The sequence below is a fragment of the Schizophyllum commune genome, assembly GCF_000143185.2.
Source record: "Schizophyllum commune H4-8 unplaced genomic scaffold SCHCOscaffold_13, whole genome shotgun sequence".
Taxonomy (NCBI): Eukaryota; Fungi; Basidiomycota; class Agaricomycetes; order Agaricales; family Schizophyllaceae; genus Schizophyllum; species Schizophyllum commune.
Genome location: NW_026089550.1, coordinates 345,427 through 359,346, shown reverse-complemented (window position 1 = coordinate 359,346; position 13,920 = coordinate 345,427). Strand labels below are relative to the sequence as shown.

General features: G+C 57.3%; 3 protein-coding genes across 3 annotated transcripts; 1 reads left to right on the top strand and 2 right to left on the bottom strand.

The window, feature by feature from the left end:
• Nucleotides 1-309: 309 nt before the first annotated feature.
• On the bottom strand, nt 310-2,538 carry SCHCODRAFT_02096358 (Pkinase-domain-containing protein). The gene is made up of 8 exons (XM_050341774.1): nt 2,293-2,538; nt 1,979-2,239; nt 1,791-1,924; nt 1,669-1,728; nt 1,554-1,619; nt 1,244-1,497; nt 1,117-1,193; nt 310-1,059 (listed from the first exon to the last, which is right to left on the bottom strand). The coding sequence occupies exons 1-8, from the start codon at nt 2,401-2,403 to the stop codon at nt 436-438; spliced, it is 1,587 nt and encodes a 528-aa protein (XP_050197591.1). The 5' UTR covers nt 2,404-2,538; the 3' UTR covers nt 310-435.
• A 1,383-nt stretch (nt 2,539-3,921) lies between these two features.
• Nucleotides 3,922-7,863, bottom strand: SCHCODRAFT_02672590 (uncharacterized protein; the record flags this gene model as incomplete). The annotated part of the gene is made up of 4 exons (XM_003026932.1): nt 3,922-5,524; nt 5,691-5,766; nt 5,874-5,914; nt 6,308-7,863. The coding sequence occupies 4 exons, from the start codon at nt 7,861-7,863 to the stop codon at nt 3,922-3,924; spliced, it is 3,276 nt and encodes a 1,091-aa protein (XP_003026978.1).
• A 416-nt stretch (nt 7,864-8,279) lies between these two features.
• On the top strand, nt 8,280-12,741 carry SCHCODRAFT_02517456 (beta-lactamase/transpeptidase-like protein; the record flags this gene model as incomplete). The annotated part of the gene is made up of 14 exons (XM_003026834.2): nt 8,280-8,582; nt 8,638-8,853; nt 8,911-8,974; nt 9,022-9,273; nt 9,674-9,776; nt 10,043-10,110; nt 10,166-10,176; nt 10,226-10,244; nt 10,302-10,455; nt 10,596-11,022; nt 11,548-11,783; nt 12,177-12,266; nt 12,563-12,621; nt 12,683-12,741. The coding sequence occupies 14 exons, from the start codon at nt 8,280-8,282 to the stop codon at nt 12,739-12,741; spliced, it is 2,061 nt and encodes a 686-aa protein (XP_003026880.1).
• Between the last annotated feature and the right edge of the window lie 1,179 nt (nt 12,742-13,920).

Here is a 13,920-nt window from a genome sequence, read left to right as displayed (position 1 = left end):
ATGTACCCAGCCGAACGAGGCAGAATAGGCGTTAAAAGAATGAAGAAGGAAAGCGGAAGGGGAGATGCAGTCCGAAAGCGAAAAGGGGCACGCAGGGTAAAAGCGAAAAGAGAAGCGCAGGGCGAGAGTAGAAGGGGAAAAAGCAGCGCTAACAAGGCATCTTACCAGGCGAATATGCGGCATACCTTCCGCGATAGATAGCTAGAACAGAGTGTGCAGAGTCCGATTTTGAGATGTGAAAACCGAAGTGAGTGCAGACGAGAGTAGCGGGTGCAGTCGAATGTACAAAAGGGAGAAGAGGCGCGGTTGAGGAAAGAAAGCGCCGTCAAAGGGGCAAAGAGGTTGCATAGGTATAATCGAGCGGGCAGAAGGAAAGCCTGGCGCGAACAAGAAAAGAAGGCCAGACACACAAACGTCCAAAAGCACCAGCCAATACTATTTATGACCGCCCCCAAAGTGCAGTCGCTTGAACATCTCCACCCACGACAAGTGCCCGCCCTCGTCGTGGTTCTGGTTCTGCGCTGGAGTATCGTCGTCGTAGAATGTGCCCGGCATGGCCAAGGGCGTCTCCCGCCCATCTTTGAAGCTCACGGTCGACGCTTTCCGGGAGTGCGACGAGGTCTTGTCCGTCAGCGGCGGTGCGGCTTGCGGTGCAGGCGCTGACTCCTCTGCAGGGGACGGTGGCGCTGGGTTGCTCGGTATCGCAGTCGCATCCCCCGCCGCCCCGCCCAACCTCGCCCTCTGCAACTCGACCTCATGGTCCGTCTCCTCCGGCGTCATCACCGCCACCGTTGCGTGGTCCTCGTGTATCCTGTCCAGCGCGTCCGAGTTCTCCTCATTCGCCGGACCACCTAGCCTTGGCTCCTCGTCGCTATCGCTGTCGAGGTCGTCGCCACGCCAGCCGCCGCTGCTCGCGGACTTGCTCGATGCGCCGGAGTTTAGGCGACGAAGCGCGCGCACGCTGCTCATGGCGCTCTTCCAGCGCTTGCGCGGGTTGAAGTGCGCGCGGAGGCCCTCGGACAGGTCGTGCTCGGCGTCGGGTTGCAGGCCGGTCAGCCACTGGAAGGGTCGGTCAGAGGGTACAGGATACTAGGATGACGTCATGACAATGCGCACCTTATCGTGCAGCGCTTCGACCGCTGTTGGGCGCAGCTTGGGATTCGGATTCAGGAGATGCCTGATGAAGTCCTTCGCTGGAAGGCGATGAGCACCAGAAGAAGGGAGTACAGACAGATAGACGCACCGTCTTGTGAGACGTTCTTCCAGTACCGATCATGGAACTCGATCTTGGCCTCGGAGGTCTCTTTCAGCAGAGTTTGGGCATCTTCGGAGCGGAAGGGGGAGTAGCCACAGAGAAGGACATAGGTGATGATGCCAGTCGACCACATGTCGACCGCTTTGCTGTGACCTTGGTGGGTGAGCACCTCCGGGGCGACATAGCCTAAACTGCCCGCTAGAGAGGTTAACTGCTCCTCGGGCGAGTGGAGATGTTTAGCTCTGCATGCCAGGCGTCAGCACCTCCGCAGAAGGGCACTATTGGAGTTGTTACGCACATCCCGAAGTCTGCGATGACGATGTCGCTGTCGGGTGCCCGGGTGCGGTAAAGGATGTTCTCCGGCCTGTGAAGCTGTGAGTAGAGACGGGAGAGGGATGGGAATGGATGCGCACTTGAGGTCGCGATGGACGATATCATGGTCGTGCAGATACGCGACACCCGATAAGATGGACCTGCGACGGTGCGCGCGTTAGCGACGGGAACAAGCGCCCGTGCTGCGGACGAGATGGCGCACCTCACGACGCTCACGGCGTCCTTTTCCGTGAACTTCCCCTTCTGCAGGATCCGCTCAAACAGCTCGCCGCCAACCGCGAGCTCGAAAGAGAGGTAGTACTTCGTCCTCGACTCAAACCACTCGTAGAACTTGACCTGGGGGAGGGTGTCAGTGTGTCGATCGCTCGGCAGGACGGGCAGCGCGCGCACGATGTTCGGGTGATCCAGGCCCTTGAGGACCTCCATCTCGCCCCAGACGCTCGCTTCGTTGCCCTTGACCTTCTTCTTGGGAATGATCTTGAGCGCGACCTCCTTCGTCATGACGCTGTGCGCCTTGATCGCCGCGGGAGAGGATGCAGAGTCGGGGGTGAGGGTCGAGGGGCGAGGGGGGCCGGGGGAGGGGTTGGGGTCGGCTGCAGCGCCGCGCTCGGCGAGCCCGACCTGCTCAGGTGGGACATACCATATCGCTCTCTGTACCGATCGTGAGCATTCGTATAACGCCTGCAATGTAGTCCACGCACCACTACTTTGCCAAAGCTGCCCGTGCCCAGAACTTCCTGCTGTTCATACTGCTTCTTCTTCGCAAAGCTCGGGGGCTGGGAGAGGATCTTGTCCTTGATTCCAAGGTGAACCATGACTGCGCGTCGGGAAGGGGGATGGATCAGTGGGCGTGTCGTTCAAGCTGGGACCTTATGTCGAGCGTCCGCGCATGGGCTGAGGGATGAAAGTGAAGGAGACGCGCTGGGGAGTACAGAGTTATATGGGTACAGGTCTGACACTCATCGTGGTGACTTACAAGTGACCGCAGGCTCTCCAAGGTGTGCACGGTGATCGCCGAGCGCGCGTGAGCGGTGCCTGAGACGCGTCGAAAGTGGAAGTTTCGGTCGGGCGCGTCCTTGAGAACCTTCAGGGCGCGGTCTCCCTGGACCGCCTTGGGAGCAAGAAGTTGAGGAGATCATCAACGGAGGAAGGGGAGTGGTATAGCCGAGCAGAGGAAGTTGTCCGAGATCGCACAGCAGCGGCGGCGAAACATGTGGAGCCACGTGAGCTGCGCCTACCACCACCCATAGCTGTATGGCTGACCGCCTTTGCATCGTAGGTGGATCGCGTACTTGTGGAGGAAAGACGCGAAGGCTCCTGTAAAGCTGTGTCAAACAGGGAAGAGAGGGTTCAACATGACCTGAAGGTCTGAGCGTGGACGATGCGGCTTACCTTCTTGACACCGCCCGAAACAGCCCACAACAACGGGAAGATGCGAAAACCCGAAGGCGGTAAGAGAGATGCGAGATGGAGGAGAATGAGGTGAGGCTACAGGGAAAGGGGGTAGCATAGTCAAAGGAGGCGAGAGGCAAACGGTATAAAATCATTGCTCACCTTCGACCGGAGCTATTGTACGAGTGATGATGACTTTACTAGAGCAACAGTCTCGGGGTGTGTAATTGTCCTAGAGGCCATTGCTATTCTGAGTCCTTCTTTCAGCTGGATTTGACACCGGGATTACCGTCTCGAGCGCAGAGGCATCTTGATGGATGAATATAATTGGGTGAAGCCGAGCTTCCCTTCTGGATGACCTCAATTCAAGGAGCCACACAGCAGCTGAGCAAGGGGGAGGAGGGAAGGGAAGGGATTGAGCAGGTGAAGAGAAAGCAGTCACTAGGGCATACGCTGACTGAGGAAAGAACATGGTGGTAAGGAACAAGGCGCTTACCTATATTTGTCACTAATCAGCCAATTCTGGAGGCCGAGCGGATGAAACGACTAGTAGCATGGCCTGAAAGACGCGAACGAATGAGAAATCCGAGAGCAAGAGCTACGCGTGCCAGTCAGCACCATTGCAGGTGGATATATGCGCATCTGAGTGCAGCCACCGACCGATATTCGGCAGCGAACTCAAAGGAAGTTCCCAGACGTCGGCCCTAAGTCCGAGTCGAGAGTACCGCCGGATGTTAGCTACGAGAAGCAAGATATCTGAGAAAGATGGTGGCAGGAAGGAAGAGAGAAATTATGTGGCTGTACAGGAAGACCTCGCTCGCGAATCGGGTCACACTCAGTTGTCACGCTCGGCCAGCAGAGTATTGAGATAGAAGAGCATGCTATGCTACAGTTGCATTTCTCCGCGTGTATTACACTTCTGGGCGAGTATCTGGTCAACATTACTTGAGCTTTTCGTACGAAGGCTTTTTCACTGGCACGCGCGGCGGGAAACGGCGATTTGCGGTATACGCGTCGACCAGGTCTTCGACGGTCGGCAAGAAAGCCATCACCTCATCTGCCGTGACCGCAGACTCGAGGTTCAGCGTCGACGACAGCGAAAGGGCGAGCAGACTTCCTCCACGACGAATGGACCGCCGCTCGACTACGTTATGCAGCGCCGAGCGAATTTCCTTCCCGAACGGCTGCTTCTCTACGACCGTCAGCGCCAAATGCGCAAGGCGGGGCGCGCGTAGCGTGTTGGCTGGGCCGTGCGGAAGGAGCGCCTTGATGGTGCTGTGGGTAAGAGGAGTCGCGGGCGGGGGCGCGTCAATGCCAGGCATCACGAGCCCGGCGTCTGTCGTGTCCTTGATCTCGAGAAAGTCGAGCTCAGGCAGACCATCGAGCAGGTCCTCGAGCACCGGCGGCTCGACGTGGACGTACATGAAGGATAGAGATCGCAAGTGCGCGCCGGAGCGATTCAAGCACTCCTTAAGCGCCTCAGCGTGCGCCGCGTCCCACCCGCGCCAAGCCTGCCCGACATGGAAGCCGCCGAAAGAGACCGAGGAGAGCCGGGGCGCGTTGAGGTATGTGAAAAGGCTGGCGTCCGGCCGCACCGTGCTCTTGGTGCGCAGCTGCACCTCCCGAAGGCACGGATGGTGCACCACGGTGTCGATGGTGACATTAGGAGGAAGCGTGGCCGCCTGCCTCTCGACGGAGAGGAAGGTCAGCGCCTGGCAGAGCTTCAGACACATAATCAGGTCTGCCGTCTGTAGGACCTTGGGCAGCGTGAGCGACGTGAGCTGCTGCCACGGCAGCGAGACGCCTATATGCGGGCCGTTGTACACGCGCAGCGCAGACAGACCGTCCAGCTTGAGACGCAGCGGCGCGGGGCCGATCCTGACAAGCTGCAACGCGCGCAACTTGTCAAGCTTGCCCTGCACCTTCGCGTCGTTCAGCGCCTCGAACATCGCCTCGTGCTCCGCCGATACCTCCTGCCACCGAGGCGCCGCCTCTAAGAGGTAACGGATGGGCTCGGGCTCCGCGAAGCTGCCGACATGCAGGCGGAGGGGCGCGCCCTGCGAGTTGCGAAGATGACGCTGCACACCGGCGTCGATCAGTTTGCGCATGTATTCCTTGTCGTATGGAGTAACTGGCGGGGGAAGGTGGACGCGCTGGATGCTGATAGATGCCCAGAGCGCCCCACTCGACAAGACGCGTTGCCGCCAGCGCGTGCAGACGTGGGCGAGTTGGGTAGTGATCGAGTGCATCCCGTGGAAGGAGTACGCGTTCTCGCTCTCGGCGATCACGAGGGCGAATATGTCGTCTAGGATCTCGTAGGGCAGGCGATGGACAGGAGAGTCAACGGAGCGGATGCGGCGGAGGTAGTCTTGTGTAGCTGTAAGCTGGCGCAGGAGATCGCGAAGAAGTCGCTCGGTTCTGATGACTTGTTCTTGCAAATCGCGTTCGGCGCGCTCGTTCTTGAGGACTTCCTTGTCGATATCGGGCAAAGGGTCGACGGAGAGACCACGGAGACGCTCTAGGACATCTTCGTTGTATCTCCGGCTGACGGAGAGGCTCGCGTGACAGTTGTCGCAGAGGGTGATGGTTGAAGACTGCATTTCGCCAGATTTCATTTGTCAGGAAGTGGCGTCTAAGTCGAACGCGCGTCTATCAGACAACTGTGGATTCGTCAACGCCATAATACTACAGAGCGAGATAAGGCACTCACATTGAGGAGCAATCCTGGGTCCTGAGCTCGCGTAGAATTGAGACTTTGGGAAGCAGATGGTGGCCGGTGTCAAGACCTTCGAAGCGTGACAGCCGAACAATTATGGCGTGACGGCGATCTTGTCACGCGCAAGCCACGCCTGCCGGAGATTGCCGTATTAATTGTGTTTGCCTGCTTACGCACGCCTCCGCTCCTTCTCCTTTGCATCAGGGTACGCAAAAGCACTCGAATGCCATCAAACGCTTGAGTATTCTGTAGCAAGAACACTACAGTTCTTGGGATCGCGACGCCCCGCGGACGATGTTGCGGTGCGGCCAATGCTACTAATACTGTATAGTACTTAGGCGCTCCTTTCGAGAGGCGAGTACATATGAGGAGAATTAGCTCTAGCTCGCGGCCTTCCGGAGCGTCTGCCGGTCATGCAGCCCTCGTACGAAAGGGATAAGCTACAGTGGTGGAAAGGCAGGAATATGACTGTACGTCAAAGCACCCATTGTATGTAACCATCTACTGTGTAACCCAATTCGAGAGGACGACTAAAGCGAACCATGATAGATAGAAAAAGATGTCAGATATAATCATGGAGGGAAGTGTCAGGCGACGAGATTAGATCGTACGTCGCGGGATGCATGAACAAGTTGACCAGCTTTTCCAGCAAGCCAAGGACACCCTTCGCCGCCTCCGTCGGACAGTGCATAACTGCACCGGACAGCGTGATGGAGCAGAGGCTCCCCTCCTGGCGAACGGATCGGTAGGCCGCCAATGCAGCTACGAGCGACAGGAATTCGATTTCCAATGCGCGGTAGGAGGTGAGGCTGATGTGGGCGAGGCGCGGCACTAGTCTCGCGCCGCCACCATCCAGCAGAAGTCCTTTGACAACGCTCCGCGTGAGAAGCTCTCCGGGGCCTTTGGCGGCTTCGACGTCAGTCATCTCGAGGCGTTCGAGCTCGGGGAGACTGCGCAGCAGCATCTCAGTCTCTTCCTGCTCCAACTGAATGTAGCACAGGGAGAGTGACCGGACGTGAGCGCTGTTTCGACGTAGGAAGTTACCGAACGCCGCGACGTCCTCGTCGTCCCAACTCCACTGCTTGACATAGTGCCAGCCATGCAGCTCGATGGAGGATAGCTGCGGGACTGTCAAACACTTGAGGAGAGGGCCCTCATCTAGTGAGTGACCTCCCTCCGCTCGAATCCGCAAGCGGCGGAGGCACGGATGGTTGACCTCCATGTCAACCCAAGCCTCATCCGGGTCCTGATACCGTAGTTTTTCTGCGGCAAGCGACACGAGCGATGTGCATTGCTGCAAGCACGCAAGGATTTGCGATGCGTTCACCGGGCTGGTGAGCGTCAACGAGGTGAGCTGCTGCCATGGCAACACGACACCCATCTTGGGTCCAGTGTACCTGCGCAAGGTAGCAATCTTGCCCAGGTCGAGCTTCCATTCTCCCCTGAGTCCGATTTTCAGCGACTCCAAGTTGCGCAGCTCGCGCTGGTTCTCGGGATCAGAGAGCCAGTCGAGGGCTTCCTCGTTGTGGATGGAACAGTCCTTCCAGCGATACGCCTGCGACATCAGCAGAACGACGTTCTCCTGGTCGGCGTGGCGTCCAATTCGCAGCGTTAGAGGCGCCGTCACGGATTTCTCAAGGTGCAAGATTGCAACCTTCAGTTTGCCAGTACACTCGCCGACGTGTGGATCATCGTCGAGCGAAGAAAGCGTAGGCGCCCGTAATGCGATAGACGCCCGGTAAGCGGCATTCGAATTGATGCGCTCCCTCCAACGCGTGCAGACCTGAGAAAGAGTCGAAGGAGTGGATTGCATGTCGTACAGCGAGTAGTCCCCATCCATAACGAAGCAGAATATCTCGTTCAGTATCTCGCTCGGGAGGCGATGCACGGGAGCACGTGTCGACCGAACACGAGTTAAGTATGTGTGCAGATACACCATATTCCTGTTGAGGCATTTGAGTAGGCCCGTCACGCCGTCTATTTCCTCTTGAAGCTCGCGTACAATCTCTTCAACGGCGAGGATCTCTTCGGCAGCGCCCGACAGAGGTATAGAGGTGCCTGGGATAGCGCGTAGATGCTCGAGAATATCATCGTCACTGAACCTCAGGCGAGGGATCCTGAAGGTTGCGTCGCAGCTGTTGCATAGGTTGATGGCAGAGTTGTCCATCGGTTTCCGCCGCGGCGCGCAGGTAGCCTTGAGTCCCGAAAATCTGGTATCTTCCAAAGGGTTATCGTCAAAAAGGAGATATTCGTTGTGAGGTGTGACCATACAATGTCAAAGGCAGGATGGATCCCGTCCACGAGTCTCTTGAGGCGGGCCGGGTCAAAGACTACGACCGCATTGGCATGCGCACGCCATCCGGACTGTGGGAATAAGTAGACCGGCGATTTCCGAACCAATGATCTTTTGCGCTCCTCGACCTTTACCCAGAACTCGACTGCTGTTTGCCCTGAATGAGGGCCTGCGAGTATCAGAAGCGGCCCTGATGGCGATATATCTCTGCAGAGACAGAGATATCAATTACGCCGACGCCGATGGCAATCACGCGATAAAGCCCGACTCGCTTCTTGATACCGACGGCCATGTTGCGCCCTCTCCTCGTCTCTCTTGCCGTGTCTACGGCCTTGGGAGCCTTGCTTCCAGTAGCGAAGGAAGAGAAGAAACCATATGTGACCTCCACAGGACGTGTTCTCGACAGCAGCATCGAGCAGTTCGTCCTCGACACCATCAGCGAGTGGAATAGCCCGGGCGGGGTTGCGGTCGCATTTGTGCAGCAGCTAGAGAATGGGGAATGGCAAGTTGAGACGCAGGGGTACGGACGCGCCAAGGTCGATGGGAGTGCGGTCGACGAGAGCACGCTGTTCGCCATCGCGTCGAATTCGAAGGTATCTTGAGCGCTTACCGTGCCCCAGTATCCTTGACTTATGGTGACTCATAAAGCTCTTCACGGCCATTTCTGCCGGGCTTCTCATTAGCAACAAGTCGCTGGAGACGCCTCTCACCTGGAACACCAAGCTGAGATCGGTCATTCCCGAGTGGGAGATGGCCAACCATTTCGCTAGTGCGGAGACCACGATCACCGACGCGATGTCACACAGGACTGGGCTGCCGCGTCATGATTTTGGATACTCCAAGAACGAGACGCTTCCGTCGTTAGTAAGAACGCTGTCCTCCCTGTTGATCAGAAAGTTTTGACCAGGCGGCGGCGGTCAGATCCGTAAGCTTCCTCATCTCAAGCCGTCTGCCGAGTTCCGCACGACATGGCAATACAACAATAGTCAGTGGTCTCTCTTCCACCGCATTGGTACTAACTGAGTTCCGTAGTCATGTATGGCGCTCTGTCCTACCTCCCATCTCTCGTGCTGCCATCGCACCCCCCTATCGCGCGTTATGTTAAGGAACATATCTTTGACCCACTTGGCCTCAACGACACGACCTACTCCAGCCGAGCGGCCATCAAGTCTGGCCGCCTCGCCGACGCGTTCACGCGCCAAGTCAACTACACCGGCGATATTTTCGCCAAAGGCACGCCTCGCGTCTACCCATTCTTCATCGACACGGACGAAGAAGGGGGCTGTAAGTGGTCCTAACTGCTATGACCTTTTGAGCGCGAAGGAATTAACGCCGCACCCCCAGTCAACTCAGGCGCCGGGGGCGTGATTAGTAGCGCGAAAGACATGGTGCGCCGGTCCCGTACGCCCGCTATCGATGCTATACTGACGTATTCCTTGTCCCTTTCTGGAACTTCGCACGTCTGAATCCGTGCCCTCCCACGTTCAAATCTGGCGCCTCGCGGTCATCTGTACGCTTGCAATCTGACGGTCTCCAGGCGACGTGGCTTCAAGGTTCGATCTCGGTAAATGAGGGCTGCCGTTTGCTCACCGTTAGGTTCACACACCTCATCGCGCCTGCCTGTCACCGCGCTCGCTATGCTATTCTCCGCCCTCACCGTTCCATCCACCGTACTCGTGCTCAGCGCTTCTCCTCGAGGGCAGGAACCCACGCACTAACGCGTCGGTTATCCCCGCCGATGTCATCCGTAAGGTCGCCTCTGGCATCACGGTCGATACTGGAGCTGCGTGAGTGACACGTCCTCGTCATTCGGAGGTCATGAACACCACTAACTACTGTTTACTGTCCTTGTATGGCTCATCGCATCGCCTCAATGTCCACCGCTCTGGATTACTTCCCGCGATGCTCGCGCCGCGTCCTCAACCCTTACTACACACTCTGAACCCTCCTCTAAACCCACCGAACAAACTCAATGACCCTGGATATTCGCTCGCGCACTCGAAATCGACCCGGCGATTATTATACCGGGCCCCTCACGCTATTCCGGGGTTAGGCCATATCCCGAACTGGGCCCAGTCGTGTACGGCGGCGGGCAGATGCGGAGCACTTACCGCGGCCATGGTGAGTCTTCCCTGATTTTTCTGGATAGCCTTGAATTAATGCGTGCGCGCCACAGAATATATTGAGGTATACGGAATTTCCTAGTCCTCGCCAGCTTCTTGCTGACCTTTTGAAGCACGGCGGCTCGGTTCCTGGTATGCTTGACTGCTCTAACGCCTAGGAATGGAGGACTTAACGGTTCACTGCTCCAGGCTACCGCACCCAGATCATACGCTTCCCAAATGAGAAGTTTGGCCTTGCTGTCCTCGTGAACGACGACACGTACGGAACCCAAATGCACGAGGTGATCAAGTGGCGTATCGTCGACGCGCATCTGGGTCTACAGCCCATAGATTGGAGTGGTCGGTGCGTCTGCTGTCTCCCAACTTGTCTTCGAATCTCCCTGACGAGCGCTTTCCCCGCACGCTACTTTCATCGCACGGTCCCGTGCTCTGCAATCTTGTCGTAATTGACCTGTCACCTCTGACCGCGACGTAACACCTCAGCGCGAAATCGAGACTTCTGAAGGCGCGCGAGGAGAAGCCCAAGCTGCTGCCACGCCCCGAGAATGCGACGCTCCCCTCCGGACTCGACGGACGGTATGACAACCCTGGCTACGGTCGATTCCTCTTCTGTTCGATGGGTGCCAAAGACGCGGTTTCGCTTCAACAAGAGGACACCCAAACGAATTTCGCTGGAAATAATGCGCAGGCGCTTCTACAGGATAGGCGCCCGAAGGACGCTCTCGTGTCGGCAAGCATCGAGGCTTCTGACTGCAGCAAACTCCGCGAGAGTGCAGACGTCTTGCTGCCTGGAGTCATCGACCCGTCTGTTCCCACCTTGCTCGCCAGGTGGGATCGCGTATGGTCTACACACATCAAGCTGGCGCACTACGATGGTGGTATCTTCAATGTGACCATCCTCGACAGCGTGGTGCGTCATCTTTTCTTCTCGAATTTCCTTCGAATTGTTCCCGTTACCACACGCTCTTGCGATTCGAATTCTTCGATTTGTACCAGGATCGCTTCGTCCTCTCCAGCGTCGCGCAGATCCCATAAACTGTCCTTCCCTTTCTCCGTGCTCGGCGCAGCATCGAGCGCTCATCGTCCCTTCGCTACCTTCTTTGCCATGCATTCCCTCTGCTCCGCGGCTTTTTCTGCTTTGTCGCCCCCCTTGCCACATCTTCGACGCGCCTCGTTCTCTCCTTGGATCGCACGTCGGGCTTTGTGGCGCACACGTTTTGCACTTAACCTAATCAACACGCCCGCTCGGTTCCCGGCTCTCGGTTCTCGGACCTTTCTGCTTTAGTTCGCGCCTTCCTCTTCATGAAATCACCTTGCTATTCCCGCTCGGCGCACGCGCTGTCTTCGTGGTGCTCTGATGGCCGGCGGGCCCTACTTGCTCGCCCTCCGCTCCGCTAGCTGGCTTTGCTACTGTACTGACGCTGCCACCGCACAGCCGACAGGAAACGCGTCCGAGCCCTTTTGGGTGGGTGGAACGGATGAAGACCCCGACCTAGCAAGTGCGTGTGGCGCCGTCCTAGCCCAAGTCACGATACTAACGATTTCTGTGCCTCTTCTTCTCGTGTTGTCTCGCGCACTACGTATCCCTTCGTCCGCTCTACGCACCCTCGCGCACGCCTTCGCCATCCACGTCTTCTCCCAAAGACGCGGAGTTCGCCTTCGATGTGCTGGGTCAGCCGCTCGGCTTTGGCCTCAGGGGTGGCCTCTGGGGCGCAGGTGCAGGCGTGCCCTCGCCCTCCGGCAGCACGCCACAGGAGCGCGCGGAGGCATGGTTCACGCGCGTTTAATCAATGCTGTGCAGTACCCAGTTGCTTGAGTTTCTTCTGCGATGTCTTGCTCATGTCTCGACGCCCATCGCGATCTGCGGTGGCACAAATCCACAAATGGGATAATCTATGCGGTACCGCGCGCGCCAAGCGTCCTGAATTTATTTCTCTGTTGTCTGCTGCTGTGCCATAAGGTCTCTCTTTTCTCCGACTGGCTGTGGGGGTGCTGGTGCTGCTGACAGCTGGACTGGAAGTTGGTCAGCCTGCCACCTTCCCCTTGGCTGATTATCTCAGTCAGTCAGGGCGCGCTCGCCCCTCGTTTTTCCGCTGAGACAGCAGCTGACGGTCAGCGCGAAGTCCGCCCGGCGAACTCCGCAGCCTTCGGCCGGTAAGTCCGACGCAGCAGCTGACCTGTCACGGTTGAATTTGTCATCGATGCGTCACGCTAATGAACTGATGCGTCTACGTCGCTGGACGTCGCGCACCCGAGGTTTGGCTGGCAGACCGCTATGAACTTGTACAAACGCTCCTGCAGGACGATGACTGCGGTGGCGGGATTATGAAGGCCTCGGCTGGATCATCGAGTCGTTGGATCACCAATTGCTGACCTAGGACATCACTACTGAACTAGATCATCGATTTCTCGACTAGAACGATGCGTAACTTACACCCATGGTCTCTCAGCAAGACGGCGACCGACTATCACGACACCATCCCGTACTCTGTCAGACAAGATGCCGGCGGTAGGTTATACGCCTCTCTCAAGTTGCCGCAGACCACGTATCTTAACCCGCGCGTCTCTAGTCTCCGCATACCGCGCTCGCGCTGGCGTCACACCTCATCGCCGCTCTAATATGCGCTAGGCCTCACCACCGACTCACCAAACACCAGCCTTCATCACCGACCCGACAGGCGCCATCCTCAGTCCCTCATCCCCAACTCGCTAGGTGATACCTTCATCTCCGATCCCATAGCCTTTGCGGCGGCCTGCCGTCCATCCCTAGGATCTCCCTTCACCTCCGCGGAGCGTCTATAAGGGGTACTATCGACTGTTCATGGTACACGAACTTACGGCTACAAACGGTTTCCCATACACGATAATCGGCCATCTATTGAGGTATGGGGTGTGCAGGGGCGCGTTCAGCGCGCCTTTAGGGCTCATATTAACCCTGCCCTTTGCGCGTTGAGTAATGATGCCCTGACCTAGGAGATATCGCCCTGATATGACGCACGCAGACCGCACGTCCAGCGCATTTGCTGATGATGGATGAACCCTCGCGCGGTGCTTCGCCGCGATGACGCCGTGCGTGCTGCTGCCACTGGCTTGCCCTCTCGGACATTATCATCAGAAAAGCGCATTCACCGACCTTGCCGGCGGCTGCATCTTGACTTCGAATCGCACTCGTCGGGGCCTACACTCTCAGCGGCTTCCTATCAGTCGTTCCAAGCTTTAACTGATTGTTTGCGTTGTGTGAGGTGATACTCCACCGTCATATCTGACCATCCAATCCTACACCATCTCACTTCTCATCTTACACCACCTCACCTCAAGCCCGCTCATCATGGACGCAGCTGCTATCTGCTACTCTCCGACCTACGCACGGCGATCAAGCCATTCTGGCGCTTTACTACGGCAAGTAAACCTTGACCTTCGGTGATAACTTTGACCTTCGATAGTAAACTTTGAACCCCGCCTACCGTCAATCAGCACACGGACGTTGCTAGCTTTCGAGCGGCGTCCGGATATTGCCGTGCGTGAGTGAGGGCGTCCCTTCGAGTCGATGAATGTAGTAAGTAGGATATTCCTGAAATACCTCGCGGCTCCGACGCGTTCAGGATGCTCATGCTTTGGCAGATTTACTGCCAGCGTAGTGCTATGGCAGCCCAGCAACGTTGTGTTTTGGCAGGCCTACAATGTCGTACTCTGGCATGGTCTGTACCCAGATTACTAATCGCACTTTGCGCTCGAGTTGGTACGATGGCGCGGACTGCGAATTGGACCTTCGCACGTACTCTGCTTTCCAAGCTCGCTACCCCCCTTC

Coding starts and splice junctions, on each gene's coding strand:
- SCHCODRAFT_02096358 (XM_050341774.1), bottom strand. CDS start 2,403: ATGGTTCACCTTGGAATCAAGGACAAGATCCTCTCCCAGCCCCCGAGC. Junction 2,240..2,292: donor CGGGCAGCTTTGGCAAAGTA/GTGGTGCGTGGA, acceptor CGATCGGTACAG/AGAGCGATATGGTATGTCCC. Junction 1,194..1,243: donor GAAGAACGTCTCACAAGACG/GTGCGTCTATCT, acceptor ATCGCCTTCCAG/CGAAGGACTTCATCAGGCAT.